Source organism: Camelina sativa, chromosome 16 (assembly GCF_000633955.1).
Source record: "Camelina sativa cultivar DH55 chromosome 16, Cs, whole genome shotgun sequence".
Classification (NCBI taxonomy): domain Eukaryota; kingdom Viridiplantae; phylum Streptophyta; class Magnoliopsida; order Brassicales; family Brassicaceae; genus Camelina; species Camelina sativa.
The window spans coordinates 3472270-3487658 of NC_025700.1; the positions used below are offsets into that span (position 1 = coordinate 3472270).

Consider the following 15389-nt stretch of genomic DNA (forward strand, 5'->3'; position numbering starts at 1 on the left):
TGAGATCTTCGTTGTTGCTTTCATTAATTGTGTTTGTTACGTTGCCAGTTGTCAAGTTAATTTCCAATTTTTCAAAAGTTGGGTTTTATTGTATTTTGATAAACTTTTGGGGGAGATTTTAGAATTTAGTAGAAACACATGGGTATCATCTGAAAAAATGGTGAAGCTTGCTTTCTTTATTTTTTGTACACTTGGGGGAAGTTTGTCTTCGTTGTTGTTGCCTGGAGAGGGATACACTGAAAAAATCTGTGGACCTTTGATCAATGGCGGAGTCAGTTCGACGATTCTTTTCAATTCAATGGCGGATATTGCCACCGATCATCATCGCTTTAGTTTTGTATATTCCGATTGTCTCGGGAAGTTTCTTTAAACCGTTCAACGTCAGCTACGACCACCGGGCTCTAATCATCGCCGGCAAGAGGCGTATGCTCGTATCCGCTGGAATTCACTACCCTCGAGCCACTCCTGAAGTAACTAATCTCTTTCACGGAACTTTCTAATTTCAGTAGCTCGACAATTTCTGATTTTTGTTCCTTTTTTAATGCTTTGTTATTTGATATTGGTTGGATCGTTAATGATCTTGAAATTGGTGTTTTTTTTTTTTTCAGATGTGGTCTGATCTCATTGAAAAGAGTAAAGAAGGTGGAGCTGATGTGATTCAAACTTATGTGTTTTGGAACGGGCATGAGCCTGTAAAGGGTCAGGTTAGCTTAATTTTTTTTTACCCTCTGTGTATATTGTCTTGATTTTTGTGGTAGCTCTCAGTGTTTTGATGATTTAATTTCCTATGGCTTGTTGTTTCAGTATAACTTTGAAGGAAGATATGACCTTGTAAAATTTGTGAAGCTTATTGGATCAAGTGGTCTTTATCTTCATCTACGTATAGGTCCTTATGTTTGTGCTGAGTGGAACTTTGGGTACTTTCTTCTTCTTTACCATTGGTGTGTCTCTTAGTTTTCTTTCTCTTTATTCTTTTTTCCTTCAATTCTTCGTTAGTGGGTTCCCAGTGTGGCTGCGTGATATTCCTGGCGTAGAGTTTCGAACAGATAATGAACCTTTTAAGGTATACTTTTTACCTGAATCCTCATTTCACAGTTTCTTTGTTGTTGTAAGTTTTTTTTAACTTCTGTTTTAGCTTGTTAGAAAATCATAGCTTTTCTGATTGTTTTTTTTTTCTAGAATGAGATGCAGAAGTTTGTAACGAAGATTGTGGATTTGATGAGAGAAGCAAAGCTGTTCTGTTGGCAAGGCGGTCCCATAATCATGTTGCAGGTCATATGAGAATTTTTTATTTTCTCAACTTTATTTCTTTAATTAGTGAGCNTCTCAACTTTATTTCTTTAATTAGCGAGCTTTTTTTTTTTTTTTTTTAGTCTTTCTATAAAGGATATGATTTTGTGGATGTTGGTGACAGTCTCTGGCATTCTTTGTTAGCCGAAATAACTTGCCTCGGATTGACTAGCCCTCTTAATTGTGTGATGTAGCTAAAGCAGCTTGCTGAATTAGAATGCCATGGACTGAGATATTTTCTTATGCAGATTGAGAATGAATACGGCGATGTTGAAAAATCATACGGGCAGAAGGGAAAAGATTACGTCAAATGGGCAGCTAGCATGGCTCTAGGGCTTGGTGCTGGAGTTCCGTGGGTTATGTGCAAGCAAACGGACGCTCCAGAGAATATTGTAATGTTGCTAACTTGATTTTTGTGCATTACCATGCCTCTGCATTACAAAAATAGATGTCTCCAGATAATATTGTAATGTAGCTGATCTTGTTCACCTGGCTGATGATTTTCGTAGAGATTTTTTTTCTGTTCCTAAAATAAGATATGCCCAGTCTTTTCCGACCTGCAGTTCAATAAGGGTTTATCTTTCATAACATAATGAAATGATTCCTTGTCTGTAGAACCATCCTTTTGACGTCTGTTGATCTCTTTTCTTCTCAGATTGATGCATGCAACGGATACTACTGTGATGGCTTTAAGCCAAATTCGCAGACGAAGCCAGTACTTTGGACAGAGGATTGGGATGGATGGTATGTTTTTTGTCATGCAGTCTTCTGACGAAGCTTGACGTACCAGTGTACCAGTTGGCCTTAATTGTTATTTGGATTAAATGAGTATGTTAGGTTGACTTTTTGAAGGTACACTAAGTGGGGTGGAAGTTTGCCTCACCGACCTGCTGAAGATCTTGCATTTGCAGTTGCAAGATTTTATCAGCGCGGAGGAAGCTTTCAAAATTATTACATGGTACAATAATTACACACCAGATTCTATTATTTCTCTTTTCCACTTTCGGATGCTCAAGTTCATGTTGAGCAAAAAAAATATCCGGAATCTGTGCTTTCAATCTGTTTGTGGTGCATATATTGATGACTCTGTTTTATGTTTACAGTATTTTGGTGGAACAAACTTTGGTCGAACTTCTGGTGGTCCTTTCTACATTACGAGCTATGATTATGATGCTCCTCTTGATGAATATGGTGGGTGCAAGCTAAGGCTAGCAGGAAAATAGATTGCTAAGAAAAATATTGTTTCTTATTTTTCAAATGAAATTATGTTTTTCATATACTAAGGTCTGAGAAGCGAGCCAAAATGGGGGCATCTAAAGGATCTTCATGCTGCCATAAAACTCTGTGAACCTGCCCTTGTTGCGGCAGATGCACCTCAATATAGAAAACTGGGATCAAATCAGGAGGTATTATTTCACTCTCAAATGCTTGTTGCATATTGTGACATTGGTAGAGTTCACTCTTCTTATCTAGTTGATAATAGACCAGTGCTGTTAGATAGATTTCCTGCCGGTTCGATTCTTACTCTACTTTACCTGTCAAAGTTTTCAATTAGTTCTGATATAAGGATAGTCTTCATTGGCATTTATTGGGAATTTCAGACGGTATTTCTAGTTTTAATTTACATATAAATATGATTTATCTACTGAACAAAATACTGGGCTGTTATTTGATTACCTTTCACAACGAATATGCGGTTAATAAAATATATATATGCTGAAGATTCTGGATTCTTACTTGTAAATGACGCAAGTCCAGGCACACATTTATCATGGACATGGTGAGACTGGAGGAAAGGTGTGCGCTGCATTTCTCGCAAACATTGATGAGCATAAATCCGCACATGTGAAATTTAATGGCCAGTCATATACTTTAGCACCTTGGTCAGTGAGTATATTGCCAGACTGTCGACATGTGGCCTTCAACACTGCCAAGGTTTGATTTCCATTTCTACGGTATTGTTAATTCTTGACTGGTAACTTGCGTGGGCAATTCCGTAGAGGTTTTTGTTGGCAATTTGTCTTTCTTACATTTAGACATTTAGTACAGGGGTCTGACAGTTCCTTTACTACATTCAGCGATTTGCTTCTCTATGACTGAATTCTTAAAAACCTGTCACTGTGATGGGACTAGTTCTGTTTCTAATTTCTATTATTTCATATTTGAAACTGCCCCAGCCTTTTTTTCCAACATGGTTATAATAATAACAATGATAGGATGGTGACACCACTCAATTTTCTTCTGCTATGAACTTGACTTTTTTTGTCCTAATCAGGCAATTGGCTTTTTATTTGCTTCAGATAGTAATTGCCACCCAAGATGATTCTTGAGATTATAGTTTTTTTTCTGTTCTTGGGCAGGTAGGAGCACAAACTTCTGTTAAAACGGTTGAGTCTGCAAGGCCTCGTTTAGGTAGTATGTCTATACTGCAAAATGTCGTAAGGCACGATAATGTTTCTTATATCTCAAAATCATGGATGGCTCTGAAAGAACCTATTGGCATATGGGGTGAAAACAATTTTACTTTCCAAGGATTATTGGAGCATTTGAATGTTACAAAAGACCGGTCTGATTACCTGTGGCATAAGACAAGGTAGTTATGCTGAATTTTCTCTTTCATGTCTAACATTTAAGGGAAGAATTCCGAGAAGATAGATATCGAAGATGCTTTTTACATCAAAATTTGACTGAATTATCGGAAATTGTTTGCTGCATGTATACTTTACCAGTTCAATATTTTAGAGAAATGTAGTACTGTGAAATCTATGTTATTTACTAGTTCTTTTTCTTTTTATTTGTAATGGTTTTCCTTCTTTCTCAACCAATTGTAGAATAAACGTAACTGAGGATGACATCTCGTTCTGGAAGAAAAATGGAGCTAACCCAACAGTGTCAATTGATAGCATGAGGGATGTGTTGCGTGTGTTTGTTAATAAACAACTCTCAGGTACTTTACAACATTTTCTCCTGCTTTTAATGCAAGTCTGTAATTGTACAAATGCACAAATGCACTGGTCCTGTATTGCGTCAGTACATGGTTGTGTATGCTGTCTCTTGTGGTTCGTTATGTATATCCACACAATAGGGTCACATTGCTTTCATGAAGTGTAAAGTCTTAAAATTTGCTTCATGAAGTGCAAAGTCTTAGATATTTCTTTCTCTCATTTTTCGCTAACTTTGTCCTCCTACTAAATGGAAGTAAAGGTAGTGTTGTTGGTCACTGGGTGAAGGCAGTGCAGCCTGTAAGTTTTGTGCAGGGAAACAATGATTTACTTCTGTTGACTCAAACAGTTGGTTTGCAGGTAAAGATATACTACAGTACTACCTATTTTCTCCTTTTCTCTTATGCTAATTGTGATAATTTTCGACGTCATGGCACAGAATTATGGCGCTTTCTTGGAGAAGGATGGAGCAGGTTTTAGAGGCAAAGCGAAGCTTACTGGATTCAAGAATGGAGATATGGACCTGTCAAAATCGTCATGGACCTATCAGGTGTAGTAAAGGTGTATATGGTTTTCATAAGAGTCATAAAAAAGTTGAACTTTGTGGATTCATTTTTCTTTCTCTCGCTTTATCTCAAATATGAAGATCCTTGTGTAAGCGTTTGAATGTTTGGGGTTTGTTGTAGGTGGGATTGAAGGGCGAGGCGGAGAAAATATATACTGTTGAACACAACGAAAAAGCTGAGTGGAGTACTTTGGAGACCGACGTTTCACCTTCGATGTTTATGTGGTACAAGGTAAATCTGTGAAACATGTTGGCGTTTTGTTTTTTCATTTCTTCGGAAACATGCTTTTTTTTTTCATTGTTCCTTTTTCTTTCTTGTGAATTAGACATACTTCGACACCCCTGACGGAACGGATCCTGTTGTTCTTGATCTGGAAAGTATGGGAAAGGGACAAGCTTGGGTCAATGGACACCATATTGGAAGGTATTGGAATATCATTTCCCAAAAGGATGGATGTGAAAAAGCTTGTGATTATCGGGGAGCCTACAATTCAGATAAGTGCACAACAAATTGTGGACAGCCTACACAAACCAGGTAAATGTGCATGCAATAACTCTGCAATGACTATTAAATCTAATGGTACTGACATAACATCATTGTATCATACAGGTACCATGTACCACGTTCATGGTTAAAGCCGTCAAGTAATCTACTCGTTATCTTTGAAGAAACTGGTGGAAACCCATTTAAGATATCGGTTAAGACAGTGACTGCTGGGATTCTGTGCGGTCAAGTCTCGGAATCGCATTATCCACCTTTGCGGAAATGGTCCACACCAGATTACATGAATGGAACGATGTCGATAGGCAGTGTGGCACCAGAAGTACATCTTCATTGTGAAGATGGGCATGTAATATCCTCTATAGAATTTGCTAGCTATGGGACTCCAAGAGGTAGCTGCCACAGGTTTTCTATCGGGAAATGTCATGCATCCAACTCGATATCAATTGTCTCCGAGGTAACTTATGTTATTTAAAAGTAGATTTTAAGCATACTTCTGCCAGCAACATTGGCTACCGATTCAAACATACGAAGGAATCTAAAATCCGGTGACAGGGAACCTACCCCATTTGATAATCCAAAGTAGAACTTATGAAGATCCTAATATGATATTAGCAAAGCTCGTAAAAAGATTGTGGTTACAAATTGTTGACATATTGCTTGAAAATTGGTTCATAGCAATTGCTTAATATGACTTTTGTGGACTATCTGAAAAAAATCATTTTTCTCTTCTGCAGGCTTGTAAAGGACGCAACAGCTGCTTCATTGAAGTGTCCAACACTGCTTTTCGCAGTGACCCATGTAGCGGAATTTTGAAAACATTAGCGGTTATGGCACGATGTTCCTCGACTCAAAACACGAGTGACCTTGGATTTTAGATACCCGGAAATCGGCTCAGAATGAAGAACAGCTATTTATCGAAGAAACAAGAGACCACAGTTGACTAAGTAGTAAGAAGAACATGTCCCTTCACAAGCTTTCTTTGATATTTTATCCTTTAAAGTCTGAACAATTGTGTTAGCTCTTGTTTGTCGTTGTATCCAGTCTCTACTTGGAACCAATAAACTCGAAACCATCTCTAAGGTTTCTGCTTGTATAGTTTGTTGTCTGAGAATGCACGAAAACAGTCGAAGTTGATGTAATGATTTGGATCCCTGTCTTTGGGTTACATATAAATATAGTATAGACGTTATATATAAACAGAAGATTTACACGAACCATCAATTTGGCACCTTAAGAGAGTGATGATGATTCCTCTCCATTAGTTTCCTCAACAGTCCTATCTGAGCTTGATTGGACTACCTCACAGGTCGGATGCTCACTAATTGCGTGAGTTGTAATGTTGAAATTTAACATAAAACCAATATCATGTTAAAAAAAACATTCAAAAATATTAATTCACTATTTAAATAAATTAACATAATAAACTGTAAAGATAAAAAAAAATAGAAGCAGAGACATTTGCTATCTTGTTCAAAAACTTAACTAAGTCAAATATTACAGATAATAAAATAAACTGCAAACAAAAAAAGAGATGGTAAATAAGAAGCAAAACCCTATTAAAATACATTATGATCTGGCTTTATGTTTCAACATATCTTTATTTAGCAGCACTTCTCTCACTATAAATTTGAAAACATCACAATTTATAATCTTTGTAGCAAAATAAATTCATAAATAGTATAGAGAAAAAAAGAAAACAATGGCTTCATACAAGAGCCTTGCTATTTTTTCATTTGCTACATTGATGATTATATTATTAATGTTTTGTGGAATCGGAGAAACCATGCATGTAGAAGGGTCACATGATATCAAAGGCGGTGTTAAAATGGTATACTTTATGACTTCTGGCGGAAATAGCGGGTCAAGTGGTGCGTTTAAAGCAAGCCATGCAGATTAAGTGGATTATAGTGGATCAAGTGTATCAAGTTGGAAAGGTGTTGGCTAAAATGATTAAATGGTTTAATGTATGTTTCAATTAAAAAACGGTTTTGAATAGTAAATTTATCTTTTGGAAACCTTTAAATTTATTTCCTAAATAATGTATACAACTTTATTTTACATATTATGAAGTTTAAAAATATATAAAAATATGTAATTTGTAGTTATAATTACGCTTATTGCAAAAACTAATGGATCATGCATTTTTATTCACCTCTAAATCCATATAGAGTGTTTGTGCAATAAATGCACCTACTACAATCACTATCCGAACTTTCACAAATTCTGAGCTTCATATAATTTGGTTAGTTTTCTGAAAATTCTCAAATGTAATCTCACTATTTAAGTTAACCCATACAAATTTGAAACAAATAGACTAAACATAAAATAATAATATACAAGGAAAATATATGATCCACACTTTGGCAACTGCTGTTTAAGGGTAATTGAACGTTGCCACATGCGTTCTTGTGTTTCATGACGGGCAGTGTGAATGGAGAATATTAAGTGGGTAATCCTCTCCATTTATGCACTAGGTGTGAAACTAAGTATATGAAATGGTTAGTAATCTTTATGATGATGACACCCATTGACCCATTTACTTCAATTTTTGTACCATTTACTTGTGTTCATGTGCATGGTTGCATACTTCTATATATAAAACTGTTTAATTTCATAACATAAAATATTAGATTAAATGGATTAAGACTAAGAAACTGAATCACGTTTCTGTTAGATATTTAGTGTAAACTATTTAATTGTATAGCTTTATGTACTATACCATATATTTTCTTAAATTTTTCTATTGATAGTTTTATTTAGTGTTACAACTTTCGATCTCAATCCAAGTTGGTCGGAGACTCGGAGTTAAGAACTTTCGTATTAGATAGAAGTCTTAATGTCTCACCTTTAGAAAAAAAGATCATGGTATTAGAGCTTTAGTTCTATCCTAAACCCACTAGATTATTCATTAAAAATTGAAAGGTGTGTTGTCGTTCTTAAAATGGAGGCCATCTTTTTTTTCCTCCTCCTCTTTCTTAGTTTTCTATTTGTCGTTTGGTTTTGTGGATTTCGATGATTTTCGTCCAATAGTATTTAAATGAATTGAAAAAGAGGCATCAACGGCACTTGTACTGCAAATCTGATTACATAAACATCCCTGACACTTGTCCCATCCTATACATTACTCAATGAATCCCAAGGGCCTGCATTTGTCTAATCATCAACATAGACGACTCATACATTTGCTTGCGGCTCACATCACCTTCCTTTCCTCCTTCCTCTTTAAAGAACTTCTCACTTCCATCCAATATACTCACCACTTGGCTAATGCTAGGTCTTAGCTTTGGATCAGTTCTCGTGCAAACCAAACCTAACCGCAATACCCTCGCCACTTCTTTCCTCTCATCATCATAGACATCATCCAAATGAATATCTGCAATCTCCTCCAAGAGCTTTTTCCTGTTACTGACCACTTCGCGGATTCTCAACACCAAAAGAGCATCTTCTTTTTTCCTTTTGTAATCTACTGCTGGCTGACCCGTAACCATCTCTAGCACCACCATGCCGAAGCTGTATACATCTGCTGCGGTTGTTGCCTCTCCGGATTCCATGTATTCTGGTGCCATATAACCAAAAATCCCTTGCGCAGATCCTTTCTTCTTTGCAGCTTGATGAGCCTGGTCGTTCCTCGATAAAAACTCGGCCAACGCAAATCCGCAAAGCCGCGGATTCATATCTCTATCAAGAAAGATTGTTGAAGAAGTTATGTTCCGGTGAACGACTTGCTCGTCCCATTCCTCATGGAGGTACCGTACAGCGCAAGCAAGCGATTTGATCACGTTGTACCGTATTTTCCATCGCAAACCAGAGTTCCCTGGTTTGTGGTTATGGAAAAGAAGATGGCTTAGCTTACGATTCGCAGAATAATCATACACTACAAGCATTTCTCCGTGTTCAGTGCACCACCCACGGAGCATAACAAGGTTACGGTGTCGAAGCCTGCCAAGGTTAAGTAGCTCAGTGGAGAATCGAGTCACAAGCGCCGGACATTTAGTCATACCGAGACGTTTCACCACAATATGCTGGTCCTGGTTCAGTAAACCGTAATAAGCCGTACCAAAATCAACCTCAGCAACGCGACGAGCGTCGGAGAAATTATCAGTGGCTAAAACGATGTCGTTGTATGATATCTCCCTTGGCGTGTCCAATACGAAAGCTTTAGATGACACCACTCGCCGGCTGTTGTAATTAAAATACTTGTTTTCTCCTGTCTCCGCCGTCTGGTAGATAGAATCCTCGAGGGCAGTAACGTAATTTGACGACGGTGTTGACTCCGAAGACCCGTTGAAGCTAGTTGTGGAGTTGGTGGTCGTCGTTGTTCTGGTCGTCGTCGTGGTCCCCGAAGTTGAGGTTGATTTTAGAGATGTTAAAGGAATATAAAGAGGATGACTCTTAAACGAAGGTAACGCCGGTAAGTTACCGGAGAACTCGCCGGAAAGTACACCGATCACCCATTTCATACTGGGACGATGCGTTGGGTTGTTTAACGAACAGAGCAGAGCAAGATGAACCATCCTCTTCATATCGGACTGTTCATAAGATCCTTTTGGTAACCGAGAATCTCCAACGTCGAGTACTTTCCGGTTATCTGATAACCGCCGAACCCAATCAAGCAAAATGATTTTGTCCTCCGAGAAGGAAAGATCAACGGCACGTCTTCCGGAAACAATCTCTAAAACCACAACACCGAAGCTGAAAACATCTGTTTTAGCGGTGGCGACTGTTTTTTTCCGGAAACTCTCCGGCGGTAAGTACCCGATAGTACCACCTATCCGAGTCGAGTCCGCCACTCGGAACTGGTGGTTACGGAAGGAAGAAACAGAGTCGTAACTCGAATCGGGCTCTGTTTCATCAACCTTGTGTTCTAACCACCTAGCTAACCCGAAATCTCCAAGCTTAGCGTTGAACTCAGAGTCCAACATGACGTTGCTCGTCTTCACGTCTCTGTGAATAATCTGAGTCTCTAACTGCTCGTGAAGGTAGAACAACGCGGCGGCGAGTCCTCTTACGATTTTACCCCTCCGATCCCAATCCAACGGTTTAAAATCAGAGTTCCTCATCTCCGGTCGTCGGAAAAGCACACGGTCTAAGCTCCGGTTTGGCATGTAATCGTAGACAAGAAGAAGCTCGTCTTCGTGTAGACACCAACCTCTTAACTTCACAAGATTCCGATGCCGGAGCTGAGCCACCGCAACAAGCTCCGCCGCGAACGTTTTTTCGAACTGTTCTCCTTTCTTCTCCGCCAAGCATTTAACAGCCACCGTGGTACCGTCGCTAGGTATCACCGCTTTGTAAACACGTCCGAAACCGCCGCTTCCGAGGATCAGCTCGTCGCTGAATGCATTAGTTCCGATGTAAAGCTCTGAGTATCCAAAGATTCTTGGATTCTCGCAACCGACTTTGCTGGAGAGCTGAACACCTTCCATGTCAGTGAAAGATTTATTAAACTCCATCGAAACAGAATCTTTACTCTCGCTGATACTACAAAGATTCAAACGTTTCACTAATTTTGAGCTGTGTATTCGCCGGAATAAGTCTCCGATCAAAGTCACGACTTGACGTCCACAGTCACGGCTCTTCTTTTTCTCCTCATCTTCGTCTTCTTCTTTGGTCTCTTCTTGAACCACCGCCGGTGGCTTTAACTCGCCTGATTCTGTCGGTAATACGAAACAGAGACGGTCCATTACCATAGGCGCCATGTGAATATGTGTAGATAACGAAATGTGAACTGAGTTTAAAGATATGATAATAATGCTTTTATAACATTTTTTTTTTTGGGTATCTATTTGACCGACCAAAATTGAATGATGGATTTTTGCCAGCAAGGATGTTTTATTTATAGTGTTTTGTGTGTTCTTTCTAGAAATATTTATCTTTTGAAAGTGTTACTATGAGCATATTATTTTTTTTTTGGTAAGAACTATGAGCATATTATTTGAAATATAGTTTTGAAGATTGGGAGGCATTAATTTCAACAAGATTAGGTTCGCGTGGTTTGAATACAGCAAACCCTTTCATCGGGTTTGGTCATTTACGGGTGATGTGTCATGGCCCAGGATTTTTTCACTTTTTGGTATAAAGTTTTTTTCTTTTTTTCTTTTTTATTCTTGGCTTGGCTCTAATTGATTCTTGATTTTTCAACGAGAATTTTCTTTTTTTAAAAAAAAAAAAAAAGACTTCCATTGATTTCGCAAAAATTATTTAACTACGGAATTGTATATATGTATAATATGGTACGAAAGTTAAAAAAAATATATTCATATTATATGTACCGATGTACGCATGGAGAAAATGAGACCGAAGAAGACTTTCAAAGCGTGTCGTCGAGAAGAACATTGACGCGTTCGAAGACGAAGCTTTGTCTTCTTCTATTTTCTTTCCTTTTTTCTTTTTCCTTCTCGTAACATAAATTCTAAAAAGCCTTTATGATGATATTACGAAAATTTAACTATGGAGAAATATAATAACATGATAAACCTCTTTTTCTTAATGGCAACAAGTGTAAACGTCTTTCTTAGTTCTGTTTTTATTGTATGAATCAAGTAGCCAACAAAGACAACGAGCTTTTTTAGTGGAGTACTAAATTTAGATACTTTTTACGTCCGCGAATCAAAATATGTCACAACACCAACAATTACCTAGTATATAAATATATAGTTTATCTCAAATATAATGCTCCACTGGAATCAACACATTTGATAATATTTGTGTCAGGTTTAACTATTTACACATTTAAATGTAATAAGATTGATTATCTAGTTCTTGAGATCGATGTTTGGAAAATTTTCCGGTGGCTAATTAATTTGCCAATGGGTTTTTAAGACAGACTTTAGATAAAAATTATATTCTCTCACATAAATAAGCAGATGACATGGTCAAGAGACTTCTTGTTTTTGTTAATTTAATTTATAGAAGTCCAGACTATTTTGGAGTCTGTTTTATATACTAATTTGAATTTGATGATATTAATTTCCGAGTAGTCGATCACGAATAATGTTTAGCAGCGTATTGAGCCTGATTTCTATTATTAAAAAATAAAAAAAATTAGGTATCATCACTGTGTTTTTTTTTCCTTGGACAAACCTTGACTATTCTTTTGGTGAACATATCCTTCCGCAAATAGATTTCGTAAATCTACCATATTGTAATATAGTACTACTAGTTTTCTCCCCAGCAATCAAGTAGTTCAGAAGAATTATGTAAATCTGGTGAGAATTTTTATGTAGAATCATATGACCAAATAACTTTACCGCAAGTTACAATATATAATTAATATTCAATAATTTCGATTCATTTTTCTTTTCTTAAATGTTCGAATTTTGATGACATAAAAGACTATGAAAAACTGATTAATGATCAAAATGATGGTTAAGTTAGAGGAAACATGAGATGGCATGTCGACCTAGCGATTTTGAAGATGGAGATTTAGTTGTATATATAGTGTGATTGGTAAAAGAAGGTATGTTAAGTGATTTAAATACAATATTGGTTAAAACAACAAAAAATGATACTATAGATTACAATTTACTTTCATAACATGTTACTTTCATAACAATTTACTTAAAATCTGTTAGATATAGATTAATAAATTTAATATAGTAGTATTAACGTACTCTCAAAATGATGCCCATGATGGTAATAGTATAAAGCAACGGCAACCGCTTTAGGGGGGCTTAGATTCAGGGACCTGCAAGTCTGGAACAAAATGCTCTGCCTAAAGTTCATTTGGCGACTGTTGTCGGTGTCGGATTCTCTCTGGGCACAGTGGCTAAAGAATATGAAGGTAAAAGACGACATTTTCTGGTCCATTGACGCAAAAAAACAAGCTTCCTGGACCTGGAAAACTATCCTCAACCTCAGATCCCTGGCCCGCAACTTCATTCGCAGTCATCTTGGGAACGGTGAACTTATCAGTTTTTGGTATGATTGGTGGACTCCCTTTAGCCCTCTAATCGACTTTATGGGGCCTACAGGACCGTCTCAGACAGGGATTCCGTTAAATGCAACAGCTTCCAATGCTTGCTCTGATGTTGGATGGGCTCTTCGACCTGCTCGATCGGCTCAAGCAGAAGAACTCCACATCTATCTTATCTCAGTTCATCTTCCGCTTGGTCCATCTCCGGATATTCATGTTTGGTGTATTGATTCAGAGGAGTTTGACCAGTTCTCAACCAAGAAGACTTGGGAGGCCCTGCGACAAAGATCGTCTCTACAACCGTGGACAGAGCACGTCTGGTTTAAAGGTCATATCCCCCGCCATGCATTTATCATGTGGTTGATGCACTTGGACAGGTTACCAACAAGAGACAGGCTCGCAAGATGGGGAATGCAACTCGATCTATGCGGCTGCTTATGTGGATCGCATTTGGAATCAAGAGACCACATTTTCCTCCACTATGAAATCAGCGAGGTCCTTTGGAGCAAAGTCACCCATCGGTTGGGCTATTCTGCGTTCTCCTTCCACATCTGGCTTGCGTTCTCAGTCTGGCATGATACCAAAGACTCCATCTCCCCCCTCAGCCTCCGTCGTCTTGCTGCTCAGGCCACCCTCTACTCTCTTTGGCAGGAACGAAACAACAGATATCACAACAACATCTCCACTGATGCTATTGTTCTCTTCAAGAAGCTAGAACGCCAAATCCGGGATGCCCTCCTAGCAAAGCAACACCGGAAGCAGTTCGCGCATCTTCTCCAAACCTGGCTGGATTATGACTAGGTTCTCTACTCAATAATCGGTTTTGATTCGAATTCTCCTTGTTTTTTATTATTTTTGGACAAGGATGGTTCGCTTGTGTATCACCTATCTGTATTTACTACAGTCCTTCATCTAATGAAATTCACATGTTTTACAAAAAAAAACGGCAACCGCTTTGATTCTACGTATTGTAACATTAATGAACCAAAGAGATATATACGCACGTCGTAACACGGAGGCATCTTTAGTTGAGTGGGGAAAGTGGAAGACAAACATGAGTAAGATGTTGATATAAAATAGCAAATGGGAAGCTATATAGAAGAAGAAGAAGTAAACATGATTATCATTTTTGATTAAACCCCAATATATATTATGGAATGGATTATCAATCAAATCCGCCCCAACTTCGACGTTTCATCTTTTCTCTCTGGATTTATGACATCAAAACACATGTGATTATCTCCCAATCACTCATGTCGAGTTCGTGTCTCCTAAATGATCAACAATTTATGAAAAAGAGAAAGGACCCCAAAGTCAACAATTTTGTACTATTTCTTTGGAAACAAAGATTGCGTTAAGTTCCAAATTCATTTACTTCTGTCCTCTATTTCACTCCAATTATGGTAAAGCTATATAACATTCTATCTCAGTGAAGAATATTCAATCCTACAGTGGCGTGTGAAGTTATTTGGAATTTTGGATATAAATTAAACCAAAGATAACAAAAATTTAAGAAATATTGAAATTGAAGTGCAACACTTCACTCTTTGAAATTTTGACGCCATTAATAGACATCCACATCAAGAGTTGATTTGTTGGTTGCATTCACATATTCGTACTGTGTTTAATTTTTATTTTGCAACAATTTAAACATATCATATTGATTTTTTTTTTTCATAAAGAAAATACAGCCACTTGCAAGTTGCAACTATAAAAGAAAATGAAAGCTTTGGTCGCCGCAACAAATGGCGTGATCAGTGTCTATTTAAAAGAGTTTCACTGAAATAAATTTGTTGTTTCGTACTAATTTATCTATTTTTAATTATTAGTATTGGTTTATTTTTGCCAAATTATCAATGTTTTGTAACGGGAGAAGTTGACATATATATATGTACAGTTGGAAATTAGGAAAAACTTTTATAGGATTGAGCAACGGACATAATGCCACCAATCACCATAAATGCATAAAAGATAAGGGCGGCAACTTAAAAGAAAAAGGAGCTAAATGAAGATAAGATTGCTACTTTTAATTCAAAACATTAATACTCCATTGATATAAGAACTAAAACGAACTGGACTTAAATTTAATTAAGTTAATTACCGAGTTTAACGTTTCTTATTTCACTAAAGGAATCAGAAATTAAAACTAACCAGAGAAAAATATATATTATT

The 15389-nt window shown here is 37.3% G+C and overlaps 3 protein-coding genes across 4 annotated transcripts; 2 read left to right on the forward strand and 1 right to left on the reverse strand.

The window, feature by feature from the left end:
* Positions 206-6501, forward strand: LOC104749584 (beta-galactosidase 9). Of its 2 annotated transcripts, XM_010471241.2 has the most exons (20): positions 206-470; positions 609-704; positions 805-917; positions 997-1063; positions 1180-1272; positions 1539-1682; positions 1946-2034; positions 2143-2248; positions 2394-2481; positions 2575-2696; positions 3049-3225; positions 3651-3702; positions 3823-3883; positions 4122-4237; positions 4495-4592; positions 4672-4782; positions 4919-5029; positions 5124-5332; positions 5408-5756; positions 6037-6501. In XM_010471241.2, exons 1-20 carry the CDS (start codon positions 264-266, stop codon positions 6175-6177), a joined length of 2550 nt encoding a protein of 849 aa, XP_010469543.1. In that variant the 5' UTR covers positions 206-263; the 3' UTR covers positions 6178-6501. The 2 variants fall into 2 exon arrangements, with proteins under 2 accessions (XP_010469543.1, XP_010469542.1); XM_010471240.2 differs by having other exon boundaries at positions 3651-3883.
* LOC104749585 (receptor like protein kinase S.2-like) lies at positions 8310-11123 on the reverse strand. Its single transcript, XM_010471242.2, has one exon. It carries the CDS (start codon positions 10999-11001, stop codon positions 8428-8430), a length of 2574 nt encoding a protein of 857 aa, XP_010469544.1. The 5' UTR covers positions 11002-11123; the 3' UTR covers positions 8310-8427.
* On the forward strand, positions 13263-14018 carry LOC104753302. The gene has a single exon (XM_010475574.1). It carries the CDS (start codon positions 13263-13265, stop codon positions 14016-14018), a length of 756 nt encoding a protein of 251 aa, XP_010473876.1.

Bases quoted from the DNA above. Each gene is read 5' to 3' on its own strand.
- LOC104749584 (XM_010471240.2), top strand. From the start codon at position 264: ATGGCGGAGTCAGTTCGACGATTCTTTTCAATTCAATGGCGGATATTG. The intron at 4,593-4,671 runs GTAAAGATATAC...GTCATGGCACAG, and splicing joins CTCAAACAGTTGGTTTGCAG to AATTATGGCGCTTTCTTGGA. The intron at 5,030-5,123 runs GTAAATCTGTGA...CTTGTGAATTAG, and splicing joins CGATGTTTATGTGGTACAAG to ACATACTTCGACACCCCTGA.
- LOC104749585 (XM_010471242.2), bottom strand. From the start codon at position 11,001: ATGGCGCCTATGGTAATGGACCGTCTCTGTTTCGTATTACCGACAGAA.
- LOC104753302 (XM_010475574.1), top strand. From the start codon at position 13,263: ATGGGGCCTACAGGACCGTCTCAGACAGGGATTCCGTTAAATGCAACA.